The sequence below is a fragment of the Alexandromys fortis genome, unplaced genomic scaffold, assembly GCF_014885135.2.
Source record: "Alexandromys fortis isolate MF-2015 unplaced genomic scaffold, M_Fortis_MF-2015_v1.1 scaffold_67, whole genome shotgun sequence".
NCBI lineage: Eukaryota > Metazoa > Chordata > Mammalia > Rodentia > Cricetidae > Alexandromys > Alexandromys fortis.
In genome coordinates, this window is record NW_026067945.1 from 4299089 (window position 1) to 4313025 (window position 13937).

The following is a 13937-nucleotide window of genomic DNA, read 5'->3' on the forward strand; positions in this document are numbered from 1 at the left end:
AATAAAAATGTTTAAAAAGCTAGTGAACTTATCAAAAACATAACCCTTGCCTACTGAGTTTCTTATTGTGCAAAACAAAAAAACATAGAAAGTAAAGTTCTGCCCAGGGAAGGAAAGATCTGTGTGCAGCAAAAGACAGACACACTTTTAATCTCAAACTTCGGGCATCAAAAAGAAAATCCGAAGGGCACTTTTCATTTTTCCAAAAACTAAAGAGAGCAAGAGGGGACTAAACAGGCAAGTATTAGCAGCTAAAGTCTGATCTTCATTGGCAGGGTTTCCGAAGCAGTGTTCTACATTCATCTTATCCTGACTATAAGCTTTGGGGCAGACAGAACCACATACAATTGTGTCTCTGAGCTCGTCTCGTGAAGGCCACAGTTGGCTCTGCTTCACTTCCCCAGGGTTCTTCACGGTTTCTTTAAGCAACTGACTGCACTGGCCTTTCTACAGGGAGCCCACCTGGTCTACACTGTCACTTCCTTTCCCTTGGTTTTGGTTTCATGGAGACGGACCGCGTGTTGACAAGCATGTAAACTATGGGCTGGAAGCCGACAGACAGCTCACCATCTTTTCTACAGTAAAAACAGAATAGTTTAGATAGCACTCGAACACCCACAACTGTTGACGGCCATACAACAAAAAGATCAAAGAAATCTCTAAAAAACTAACTTAAGAAACCATGTTTGTGGCAATCCCCACACCACAATTACTGGCAATACCATTTGGCATCTGAGACAGTGACTTAACAATGAAATACTCGTGTTTGACACTAACAACCACAGGAGAGGTATGCTCAGAGGGGACAAGTACATGTTTAGCTCACCTTGGTATAAAAATTCCTGAACGAATGGCCCACTGACTTTTGAATATAAAATTTAACCCTAGACAAATGTCATTAAGTGAATTTGGTGACTGGAGATAAATCCATCATTTGGATGGATACAGCACAACCTTCTGCCCGCAAAGCACCAGGGTTTCTAGATCAAACCCTTAGGACTTGGCTGGTCCAGACCTTCACCGGGAGACTATCCCTCCCACCTGGTGTCAGCAATGTTCTCAGCTCCTGGGACCGACAGATTGGAGGCAAAACAATTGAGCCTGTGACCATGAAGGGGAGGGGAAGAGGCTGGTAAAGACATGGCTGACCCTGCTAGCAGCAACACAGCCCTGTAAGTCTCAATTATCCTGAGGCTCAATGACGACAAAATATTGCACCAAAACAATTAAGAAAAATCACAGTTTAAATGGAATTACTAATGAACTGGAATAAGAACGCACAGCATGGTAACTGTCATCCACCCGCCAAAGCCCCATCACAGGAAGAGCGCAGGCACATTCCTCTCCTCATTTGGGTTGGGATTTCTTTTAAGATCTTAGGTGTTTCTATTTAATGCTAACTTCATTGAGTTTTCCCTTAGTCTAGCTTCAGATCAAGTGGCAGGTTAAAGGTGTCTGCTAATTACACCCAGCAGAAACCCCAGAGGTCAGTCAGGCCTGGAGTTCTGCGAGCAGGCCTGACAAAGTCACCAGAGGTAGCAGGAGAGAACACTCTGTTTTGTGTAGGTATCAGGTATCCTAAAGATGTCATGCCTACCCCATCTTTTTTCTAATTTTCCCCAGGTAAACAAGGGATGAGGAACATCAAACACACATCCTGCAGAAGTTCTTAAAGTGGAAGAACAGCCTTCACACACACATGAGAACTCTTTCCTTCTGAAGTGGCAAGCTTGAAGGAATCCCTTCTAGGTTTCCTCACACAGCATAGCCAATTTTCAGTGTACGTTTAAACCTCCCCAGGAAAGAGTAGAAACATTGTCACTTCCTTCAGGATCTCCCATGACCATGGACTCCAGAAAGGATACTTTTAAGGCCCTCGATCCTTGCTGTGGTAACATGGTAAGAAATCATGAAGACCCCCAAACCTGGGGACCTCAATTCTCTTGAGAGTAGACCATTTCCTCATTCACACTCATTTCCAAGCTGTCTTGCTTCCCCAAATCAGGCCTTCCTACCAAGCCCACAAGTTGCTAACTGTGTGAACCCTGGTCAGAGCACACTCCAGTAGCATTCCAGCTCCTTAAGACTCCCTCTCCAACGGTGCAGGCCTTCCTTCACTTCCTCTTCCACCACCAGCACTTCCGGTATTTCAGTTCACATTTTCATCCACTTTTAGAGGGAACAACTGGCCCCACCCTAAACTTGAGTAACCATCCCACCGGCCCACTAAAAGGTTCTCATAGTCTTCCGTATCTGTCATCTTCACACCTGAAGTGCATCAACGTTCTTAAGTTAACTTTCTCTCTCCTCTAACAAGGCAGGCGAAAGAACCAATATTCTAAGTTGGTAACAACACAGTGAATTCTGCAGTCTCTTCAGAGAATGAAGGAAACAGGCTGGGTCTCTTCGGCATCGCTGGGATGTGGATCAACCTACAAGACAGAAAAACCGGGTGATGGCTAAGCACCTTGGTTCTCCTACCTGCTTCTAATTACATGATAGCTGTAAATGTTAGTTGCTAGCACCTGTTATTAAGTCCGCCACCGACTGCTGAGCTCTTTGTCTTCTATGGCCAAATAAAACATCTTCAAGGCACCCCACAAGAGTGCACGTGCATGCCACAGATCACAAGCTAAATACCAGAAAATGTGCTAAGTGGCTGTGATAATCTATCAACGCGGTAAGAACAAGTTTATGCATATACCCAGCCAACTGTGAGTCAGCAACGGTCCATTAATGAATGGGGGTGGGCAAGTGATTATCTGAAGGCAGTATAATGAGCTTAATTTTCTTTACCTCTGAGTAAAGAGGTGGAGGCTGAAACCGGAATTCTTGTATGCAGGCAAACATAGAGTAGCAGGCTTCTCCTTCACAGTCAGGGGGCTGAGGGAACGGAGGAACGTGTTGGGAGAATTCTTCCTCGGACACCACGTCTGCGTAATTTGGTGGTGCTGAAACAGAAATGGAGTTTGAGCTCTGAAATCCATGCAAAAATTCCCAAAGCAAGAGACTGAGCCACACTGAAGATTCTGTGGCCATCACAAGAAAAGTTTTAGTTCCCTTAATACACAGCCACTAATATTGATGACAATCCATTTCCATTACATTCCTTTTCTTGTGACCTACATGTCACAGTCTAGGCAAACAGAAGTCTCTGAGGTATAACTACAGAAGATGTGCAACAGTCTGTACTTCTACCTGAACCATTTCTCGTTGTTTTAACATTATAAAGTAGCCTTGGGAGATGCCGACTTTATTGCTGGGTTTGTCACTGGCTTTGTCCCATGGCTAGAGTAAATGTTCAAGATGCCTTTCCCGGGGATGTGATATAATTTTAGTAGTGTAAGATAGTATAAAACCACAGAGGAGCTGTGATGCTTCATTCACTGTCAACCTAGACATGGAATCACCTAGGGGACAGAACACTGGCCATGTCTGTGAGGGACTTCCCAGAGACTGGACTGAAGAAAGAAGAACCACTTTGATGTGAGCAGCTTTGTCCCAGGCACTCAGACTCGGTTAAGAGAGCTGGGGTCCGCTGAGCGCTTATCTCTCTCTGCTTCCGGACTGGGGATGCAACGTGGCCAGCTGCCCTTCGCTCCTGCAGCCAGAGCTAAAACGTCTCTCACTGCCACCCTATGCTGCATCCTCAAAACGGAAGTCAGACGAACCCTTCTTCCCTGTGGTGTCATTCTGCCAGGCATTTGCTCACTGCCAAAAGAACATGTACGCACTAATGCGGTGGGAGAGTGGACACGCAAACACTTGTTCCTGTCATGTTCTGCTTTCAGCTAGTCTCTATCTGAAACCTCACTGGAGAAGACATGAATGTTTTACCTTCAGGCTGCTCCGGCAGGGTCAGTGCCAACCAGCTCATGTCCATACTGAACTGGCTTGCGACACTGCTGTTTCTGCGGCCAAAGCCACTGTATGGAATCGTACCGATAACTAAGGGCAGTTCCTGCGTCAGTTTTTTAGCACCAGGAATGTGGATGTAGACCTAAGGTGCACAAAGAAAAGCATGCGTGAGGGAGAGGAAGGCACAGATTCAGGAGAAACCTCGTGGGAACTCAGCAGATTCAACTTCCTTTTCATGGAAACAAATGCCTTTGTCTCTCCGCACGCCACCCCAGGACAAACAGAAATTGTCCTGACGAAACAAAATGAAGGACAAACAAAATGAACAAACACTAACCACAGCACAACCTTGTGACAGGGGGCTGTGGCCTGTGTGTGTTTCACTGTAAGCTAACATATCTTGTAACCATCGTGGAAAATGAAGCTATGCTTCAACATCACAAACACTCCTCACAATCACCCCAATTCCTTTAAGTTTATGTCACTAAACTCCCGTAGGTACAGAGATATTTTTAGTGACAGTGAAGGCCTATCTTCAGATACCCACAAATGGCAGGAATGCTAACATTTCCCTAAGTATTAATGCAATAACTAGAGACAAAAATTTGCAATCCTATGGCTTACTGCTCTGTTTTATGTATGTTTAATTATTGAGGAAGCTCTGCTTACAGCTAAGGAATAGTCCACTCTGATAATGCAGCAATCCAGGATGGATGGAGGAACAGGTGGAATTTTCAGCATTTTCCCATTCCACGTGTCTGTAGTTCCAGAACCAATGTGGTTTCCTCGAACGTTGGCAACCATGTGCCGGACTGTCTTCGTCTTTCCACTAGCCAAATATGTCTGGGTTTGGAATATGGCCGCCTTAGGAACAACCAGGCGAGAGGAACAATTCTCTATTTCTGCATAGATGGGAATAGCTTCTCCTGAAAAGAGAAGTGAAACCAGATGGATTCGGGGACAAGTCAGAATAATCTCAAGAAATCAGTGAACACTGCCACAGCCCAGCCCAGCTGCAGCCCTGGCGGGAAGCTTCTGTGAGAAATCTTAGGGAGAGGAATGGCCAGCAGAGCCAAAGGTGACATGTTAGGTCGGTGGCTCTACTCACTTCTCCAGTGTAAAAAGACATCATTCAGAAGCCTCAAGATATATAATTAAACAATATGCATAAATCAAGATAAGGCACATAAAGAAATGATGCAGGAGGGGCTAAGCTTACTAACAACCTCACTGGAGTCCGAGGGATGAAAACCTGCCCAGCAGCAAGCAGAGCCTTGGCTTCTTGGGAACACATAAGGTTAAGGTGCAGACAGTGACAGGGCGGGTGAGTGAGTTCTCAGAATTACACATCTATCCCACAATTCGCCAACAGCTGTGCGACATGAAAATAAAAAGCCAGTGCTTCCCTACTCTCATGAATTTTATTTTGTTACTAAAGCAACAAGACTGGAATCAGAAAAAAAATGAGTTTTATTAAAGCCTATTATACATGCCCTTAAAAATATGCAAATGTTAATTATATTTTAAAATACAAAGTACTTTATAGAGCATAAAATGTACTGCTTTAAGTCGCGTCAGCTACCCAGTAAAATCAACGAGCCGTTGCTCTGGGCCTTCTCAGACATGCCGCTTACCGTTACAGTAGCCCTTTCTCTCAATCTTGACACTCAGCGACACAGGGCCAGACGTGAAGAGCCAGCAGCCAATCATTTTCTCCTGCGTTCTCAGCACAGGAGTCTTGAAAGTTGCAAACAAAAAGACTTTACTTGAACCATTCAAGAGAACTCATAGTCTTCCAGAGAATAATTATAAAGAAACACCAATCTTCCTTATTCTTATGTGATATTGTGTACTAAAACCCCTTTTCCTCTTAGGAAAACTAGGGCAGATTCTTAGATTTGAACGAATGTGACATCATCCTATTTTATTCTGAAGTTATTGTGTTTCTAGGCAATGACACAACATCCTTTAGAAAAGTAATCAAGGGTCGTATTCATACTTTATTCTACAAGTATTGTTGTAGTGTGCGTGTGTATGTGTGTGTATGTGTGTATGGTAGGCATGGCGTAGTGTATGCACAAGTGTGTGTGTGGGTGGGGTGCACCCCCATGCCAGGGCATGCAGAAGGCTAGGGAAAATGCCCAGCATCTTTCCTATCACTCACCACCTTCTTTCTGTTTGGTCTCCCAGCGAATCTGAAGGTCACTTTTTAATCTAAGCTGATTAGCCTGCCAGTGAGTCCCTGATTCACCTGCGTCTGTCCCCAAATTCTGGGGTCATGTAAGGCTACTACACCCAGTTTCTGCATGGGTGCTGGGAATTGGAACTTGGATCTTCTTGCTTTCACAGCAACACTCTTACCGCCGAGCCATCTCACTAGGATGGTGGAATTATGTTTTAAGACAATGTAAAGGTCGGGGGAAAGAAGCAGCGATGTAAGAATCCACAGTCAGAATGTTACACTGCTTGGCACGCACCACGCGCGGGCTGAGAAAAGAGTCTGTTTTGTTTACTTCAGAATACATATCAAACAGAACTTCCAAGAGTTCTTGGACCATTCTGGGGGCTTTAACTGTGCATCCACATACCCTGGGTCAGCAGCTCTGAATATGTCATGAGATTCATTGTACCCCTCTATAGGATTCTATTCTTCAAAGCAAGAAAAACACTGGGTTGTGGCTTAAAGGCTCTGTTTACAAACTGGAAAACCAAAACCTTTCTGCCAAATATTGCTGCTCGTCGTCTTTTTCATCAATTTTAGAAGTTAATAGTAAAAAGGTCAAGTGTCCGTTTTTGACAAAAAAAAAAACAACAGACAAAACAATAACAACAAAAAACAAAACAAGAAAACGAAACATCAATAGTAATTTATTACAAAACTATGACAATTTTAGAAATAGTTTTAAAATTCTACATACAGTTTTTTTTTTAAATATATAAGCTACTAAAGCCAGCACTTTACCAAATGGATCTCAAGGAGCCATTCAAGCGGGTCTGTGCCAGGGCAGTGTGGTTCTGGCTAAGCCACACAAACATGGTGTGTCTGTCATCTGTTATCTCAAGGGGGAACATTTATTCTACTTCTTGTGAAAATAAGAACTAAAAAAAAACTTTTAGCTGTCGGCTTTCCCCTTGTCTTTAAAAATATTAGCTAAAAAAAAAAGAAGAAACATCCAATACTAAAAACATGTATTTGCCACATCAGTGTCAAGATAGAAAGTTTAAATTATCTCAGTATTATCTATGAAGCAAAAAATAATAGCATTCATTCATATTTAAATGAAGACCCATTTGGTCCTATCGGCTTTCATGAAAGCCGAAGGTATAATTTTATATTATTTTGATAATATGGGTGCAGATAAAAGAATGTAGCTCATTAGTTCCCATACTGCCTATTCTGTTGTGTCTTAGAGGGTGATCCTTCTTACCAGCCTACAGTATTTCTGATGATTGTTAGAAGTTCAATGCCTTAATGTGGCCAAATCTGTCATAAGGAGATGATAAGTGAACGGCTCGCGGTGGCAGCTGCACCGGCTTACTTAATGCTGGAAAATGACATGCAAAATGAAAGGATACATAGCATAATGGCCTGGGCTTCAATAACCGGCTGAGCGTGATTAATGCTCCTTCGTAATTGCTGTTCCTCAACCTGCTATTATTGGAGAGTTTAGAATACCACAGTCCTGCGAACGTGGTCACGCTGGTCAAAGTAGCCCCTCTCTGCTATGCATTATGGTTATTAAGACTTATTAATGCATTTCAAGCCCGTGTAACTTTTTGGCAAAAGCAGCCCTGAACAGCAGGGACATAATCAATAGAATTAACACACATAATTTGTAATTTGCCCAACCTAGAATCACATCTTTAGAGTGAACGCCTATGGGTTACAATGTGTTTTCTGAACCGGCAGACGGGGATAGTGCAGATCACCGCGGCCCTGTCAAAATACAGACATCACTCCTGAAAGGGAGGAGGGACGGAGCAAGGAAGAGCGTACCAATAAGGGTGGTGTGTTGACATCCACGTGACTGACAACCGGGAGCTCTCTTCTTACACTCTGGTCTGGTACTTGGGGTTGTTCCAGAACAGCCCTCACACAGTACTGGATGCTACCATACTTCCCAGTAAACGACGTTGGCAACGGCCTGGAATAAACCAGAGATATTGGTTTGTGAGCTTATCTTCAGCTAGACAGAGTCAGGAAAAGCATGCTTGACAAGGTGGGCTAAGGTTGACAGGGAGGGTCACACGGGATGAGCACATGCACTTCAGTGTTGGGGACACCGGTGCTCAACTGACAGACACAAGGCAAGGGAAGGAAACAGAACATTGAGAAAGAGCTTCACTCACTCTGATGGAAGTTGAAAGCGAAAGGGAAACTCGTGTTTTCCGGGTTGTAATAAAGCGACGTCTTCACCTGAAAGAGACCATACTGCATTTTAACAAAGATCAACATTAAATCAAGAGTCTTCACAATCTAAATCATACGTTTTTTAAAAGGTGGTTTTCCTGGCAGGATACTCTGCAGGTTCATTAACCAGATCAAGAGCACTAAATGTGAATTTGTCTTTTACCAAGAAACACACACACACACAATCTTCTATCAACAAAATGATCAATTATATAGTTACCATAGAGTGCTAATACCTAGGGCTAAGAGTTCCAATGCACAAATGCAGTATGTGTGCATAAACACACATGTAATACACACACGCGTGTGCATGCACACACACACACACACACCTGGATGTTACTCTATTTATACTAACATGAGACACCGATATTAAACCAGATCCGAAAGGAACTGACAAGTTACATTCCTTTGGCTATACTACAAAATCATCCTATATATTCTTTAGACTGAGATACAAATCTTGGGGACAGCATCAGTAACAGCTGCACAGAAGACAGCCAAAGCAGCAGGAGTCAACTCTTCACCCTTAGCTCTACTAAGATTGACAGGGTTTCTTGGTGGTGAAAGCAGGATTTTCCAAACATAGCATGGCTCCATTCTCTATTCTTGCTAGCATCATTCAACATCATGCACAGGCTTGTTACTGAGCCAAGGCCAAAGGACAGGGACGGATAGTGTAAGACTAGAGAACCAATGATGAATGTCCACAGTCAGTCTGTTTAATGGGTTCCAAAGTGGATTCCGTGGCCTCCACTCTGGCCAATGGCTCCCTAGGGCATGTGACAGACCTTCCCTTCAGGCTCATACTTGAGGCTACACTGTGGGTGGAGGAAGGAAGGTGCAAAAAGATGGCGGACAACTTGGTATGGAATTTGTTTTGCTACCTGGTTTGATATTTCTGCTTCATGCAGTCAAAACCATTAATGAGGTGTGTTTCTTGTGGTTTACTTAATTACCGACAACTCAGTATTTCAGTTCTGCACTTTTGAAAAATTACAATGCATTACTGGCCCAAGGAGTCTCCTAAAACTATCTCTAGTTTTCAGTGTGTTCTACATAAAGGGGAAACAAGGAACAAGGGCTCGCTTTGCATAGAAAGACATCACAGGTGGGTGATCTGAAGGCAAAGGGAACAATGATGATGGTCAGGACATGAAGTTAGATGAAGTGGTGTGATGCGGTGTGAGTCCCAGAGGCTCCCAAGTGTGCAGGAGTGGCCATACAAGCCTCAGGAGGGTCCCATTGAGCCAAGGACTAGAATCAAGGGACACCTCCGTACCTCATCTTTTCCAGGGGAACTGGAACAAGAGCTGAAATGGGGTCTGGTTTGTGATTCCTAGGTTGCACACGGCAAAGTGCATGCGCATGTTAGAAATATGGGCTGTATATGAATCCAACATTTACCGGTCTCAGGTGACAGAAGGGACAGCCCTCGGAAGACCAGCTCGGGGGGAAAAGATTAGAAATTCGTACTCAAATAAAGACTAGAGAGAGCTAAAGTCCAGCGACTTCCCACATGGATAACGCCGGGCCTCGAGTCTGAGGATCAGAATACAGATGAAAGGGTAGTGTTTAAATGAAGAAGGGAGCAGCATGAGGAAGCAGGGCAGGTACGCAGAGAACAGGGCTGCCCAGCATGTTGAAAGGTGATAAGAGAGATGACGGCCCCTCAGGAGAGAAGGCAACACAGGAATTACAGTACTTCACATGAGAAAAATCAACTTGAGAAAATGGATAAACACCGTAACGCCTGGAAAAATGGGTTTCCGTCTTTCTTAAAACTTTTATGTTTAGTGAAAAACATTCACACAGTGCACAATGTAGCCATTTCTGTTCTGTCCTATGGCTCATTACTTCCGCCTTGTCCTCTGAGGACTGTAGTGGCATAGGGAACTGCTTCATTCACTGAGGACTTCTAGTCAGAGCTAGCAGTGAAAGCTTTTCATAAGCCTTGGGATCTAGAGATGGTGCCGTGGGGGAAGTGAGGGACCTGTGTAAGGTCACATTCTGGTGGGTACCTATGAACTGAAGCCAACTCTGTGGTTTCTGGGTCTTTATTGCAATCCAGTCTTAAAAACATGAAGAGGTTCAGCCATGCTGAAAGTAAGTGGTTCAGTAACAATAATAGTTGTAAAAAATATTCTTGGAAGATTTTCAAAAATAGATCCCACCATTGCATTTCCTAGGAGTCAACTTTTTAAAACATCTCCTCAGGCCATTGAATGATAGCCAGCTTACAGAGCTAATGACCCCAAGAATCTATCTGTGAAGTTGCTTCGTTCTTCAAATAGCCGGTATGTGGGGGTGATGTTTTCCCCCCTTAGCTAAAAGAGGCACCGACTTTAAGGAAACTATAACTATTGCTAATATATTCTAAGAAAACTGACAACTGTCTAGAATTAGAAATTCCATTTCCTTAGTTCAAAGCTACAACACCTTGCTTGTGGACCAAAAACCTATCTGTTAGTCCAGATTTTACCAAAACAAATGCTCATTTCTCATCCTAGATTCAAGGCTTCCAATTTTGTCTCCATTTCGTCAGGAGTTATGGGCTCAGAGTCTGAATCTTGGACAAAAACCTGTTTACTTCTCTCTTCCATGGCCTTCCTTCCAGTCAGCCATCTTTAACATCCTTGTTGGCTATTGTCACAGGGAGAAAAAAGACTCCTGGAATCCGCAAGGAAGAAAGGACACGAAGGCAGGTAAGAGCTGTCTCCTGCCACACCCCTTTATCCAAAAGGCAGCTCCTGCCATAGTGCATATTCCAGGATTTAACCATGGACATTGAACTCCTCCATAGGAGGAGAAGATCCAATCAGCAGTGAGCTCGCCTTTGATAGGCACAAGCTGATGAGGCCCAGGTAAAGTGTACAGCAGTTTCCCCTGGGAAAAGACTGACTCATGGTTCCTAGCATTTTCATGATGAACAACAGCAGTTTATGAGGCAGCATTAGCCCAGCATACATATGCATGGGCACTTCTGGAAAACTGAGTGAACAGGATGGCCTAATTCAGAAATCCCCAGATGGCATTGTCTCCAAAGGCCTTTCTGAAAGGGGAGAGGCAAGAGGAAGAGGAGGTGCAGGAAGGGACAGCTCTTAGTATGACCGACACAGGTTCCCCAGAGAGGGAACGTGTCCCTTGAACTACCCTGGTACCACTTCCCTCTCCCCAAGATGGAGTTTTCTGCAAATCATCCTGAATGGCATGGCAGAGGAGTGTCTAGGGCCAGGACAGGAACGAGTGGAGGACCATCAGACTCTGGGCGCCACATAATAGAACCTCACAGACTCTGGTCCCACTGTCCATGGCTCCAGGTCAGGAAGAACTCTACAACCCAGTCTAATCACTGGTTCCCACGGCAACGACTCACTCCCTTCTAGGTCACCAGAAGATCCCAGGAGGCCAGGTGCAAAGGCACACCACCCATCAAAGGTCTGGACACTTCCTAGAAGCCAGGTAGGGGCACATACTTCGCCTCCTGCCCTTCACCCGTGACAGTACAGATGGCCCCCCTTCCAAAAGCTTTCCTCACTGCCACCCACCACCTAGAGGCGCGCCCCCTCCCGCTCCCTCCCTGGAGATCTCCATGCTCACCAGCTGGGGCCTCGAGTAGGCGCAAGCGCAGGTTCAAGTATTCCACCTCCGAGGAAGCTGCTGGAGCCGCGCCACCGATGCAGACCCGGGCCCCAGCGCTCGGGCCCCAGGCAGAGGTGGCACGGCCATGAGCCTCCAGGCGCAGCCCACGAAGGGCCACCGGCTCTGCAGCCTCCAGCAGCACGTGCCCAGCCACTGTCTCCCCGCTGGAGTAGCAACCCTTGCTCTCATCTTCGAACACTAGTCCCAGGCTCTTGACGCGGCCCCGGGGACCACCGGCTCCCGCATCGCCGCCCATCCCGCCAGGAGATGCGGCTCTGCCAGCGAGGTCGACAGCGGCCCCGGGTTGGGGTAGCCGGCTCCGCGACGCTGCTGTCACGGGCGCCGGCCGCAAGCCCAGGGGCCACCACGGCCGCAGAGCCCAGACGGGTGAAACACCCGTACCGGGGCCCTGTCTCTTTAACACACCCCACTGGGACTGGAAAGGGGCCGGCACAGTCCGCCCACAGCGCGCGCCCATAGGCCAGCTGTGAGACATGCTTCTTTCCCATTGGTTAAGCATGACCACTGAGTCATTCCATTGGAGGCCCCTCGCCGGGCTGAGCAGCACGGTGGTGCGTGATCAGGGCAGCTCTACCAATCGGGAGACAGCAGAGTGCACGTGCACAGGCAGTTTATTGGCGGGGGGAAGGCACGGTCCTGGGCCATAGACCAATAGTGACACAGTGCGCCCATGTGGACAGAGGATGGGAAACAATATCTGTCAGGGAGGGGGAGGAACCGGGTTCCTAGGCGCTCTGTGTCAGCGTTGCTATGGTTACAGTGGGGGCGGGCTTTCCATCTACTAGAGCCTAGAGTACAAGTCTCTGAGTTCTTACTAGAACGTGAACTTGCAGCTGCAGCAGGCAGGGTGATTAAGATTACTTTTGCAGCACGCCCAATGAGAATTTTCCTGGAAAATGGAGCTCAGCCTTCTCGCCTCAGGCTTGGCCGTCTTGGAACTTTAAATCAGAGATCAGAATCTGCTACCTTCCGGGATTCTGAGCCTGACCTCGGTGGGGCTCAGAATTCCTGTAGCGGGTGAGAGCTGAAGTCTAGGAAGAATGAATGCTGTGGCTTTAAATGCCCTTGCCTTAAAGAATTCAGTTCCTAACCGCTGAAGTCCTTTCAGATTCAATCTCTCTGTTTCTTCTAAACAAAGTCGCGGTTTTAAAACAGCACCTGCCACTCCCTGGTGCTGGTGTAAACAGCAGGGATCCATTACTGACTGAATAATACTCCACTTGATCATTACAACTTATACACATGCACAAATGGTAAAATGTACAAATATTATGTCTGGAAAGAAAGAGTTATACACCTGACACACAAGTGCCCCGCCCCCAAAGGATTTTGTAACCTCAGGATCATAGTCCTCGAACATGCCCAACTACCTCCCTGACGTGTTCCTCACACACGCAGCTCTTCTTGTTGGCTTCTTTTAAATCTCGTTGTTCTAGATTTCCTTTGCTATCAAGCATAGTTAGATAGTTATGATTCCTTGGCCATTATTTTGTAATCTTTTATATCCTCTCCTTGTCAAAATTCTAAGTTTGGGAACTGTTAGGAAGGATTGATAACTGAACATTGAAACTGAAAGATATTTTTCCCCAAATGCCCTTTCAAGGATCTTTAAGGTTGTTCGATCTCTCTCTCTTTTGAGTTTAGATTATTAATACAGAGCTTTTTATTGTATTGTTGTATTAACTTATTTGTATAATATTTTTATTAATTCCTGGAGAAGTCCATACATGTATGCAGTGTATTTTGCTCATATTCTACCCTCATTTATCCCCCAACTCCTTCTGAATCCTTACCCACCTCCACAGTCTTTCTAACTTCATGTCTTCTTTTAATTTAAATTTTTTAATTTTAATTTAATTTAATTAGTTTTATTTAATTTAAAATTTAATTTGCTGTTGTATATCTCACCGGGTCCAGTCTGAGCTGCTCATATACTCATGCAAGGCCATCCACACAACGTGGCTGACCTACCAGGAGCCACACCCTTCGAGAAAGCTGGAACTTT

The 13937-nt window shown here is 45.3% G+C and overlaps 1 protein-coding gene across 1 annotated transcript; it reads right to left on the reverse strand.

Annotated features, from left to right (window-relative positions):
- Positions 1–445: 445 nt before the first annotated feature.
- Arrdc4 (arrestin domain containing 4) lies at positions 446–12329 on the reverse strand. Its single transcript, XM_050149170.1, has 8 exons — positions 11870–12329; positions 8209–8275; positions 7856–8003; positions 5493–5595; positions 4528–4784; positions 3838–4000; positions 2797–2951; positions 446–2432 (listed from the first exon to the last, which is right to left on the reverse strand). The coding sequence occupies exons 1-8, from the start codon at positions 12165–12167 to the stop codon at positions 2376–2378; spliced, it is 1248 nt and encodes a 415-aa protein (XP_050005127.1). The 5' UTR covers positions 12168–12329; the 3' UTR covers positions 446–2375.
- Between the last annotated feature and the right edge of the window lie 1608 nt (positions 12330–13937).

Bases quoted from the DNA above. Each gene is read 5' to 3' on its own strand.
- Arrdc4 (XM_050149170.1), bottom strand. From the start codon at position 12,167: ATGGGCGGCGATGCGGGAGCCGGTGGTCCCCGGGGCCGCGTCAAGAGC. The intron at 8,004-8,208 runs GTGAGTGAAGCT...GGTTTATTCCAG, and splicing joins CGCTTTCAACTTCCATCAGA to GCCGTTGCCAACGTCGTTTA. The intron at 4,785-5,492 runs GTAAGCGGCATG...TTCTCTTTTCAG, and splicing joins GAGAAAGGGCTACTGTAACG to GAGAAGCTATTCCCATCTAT.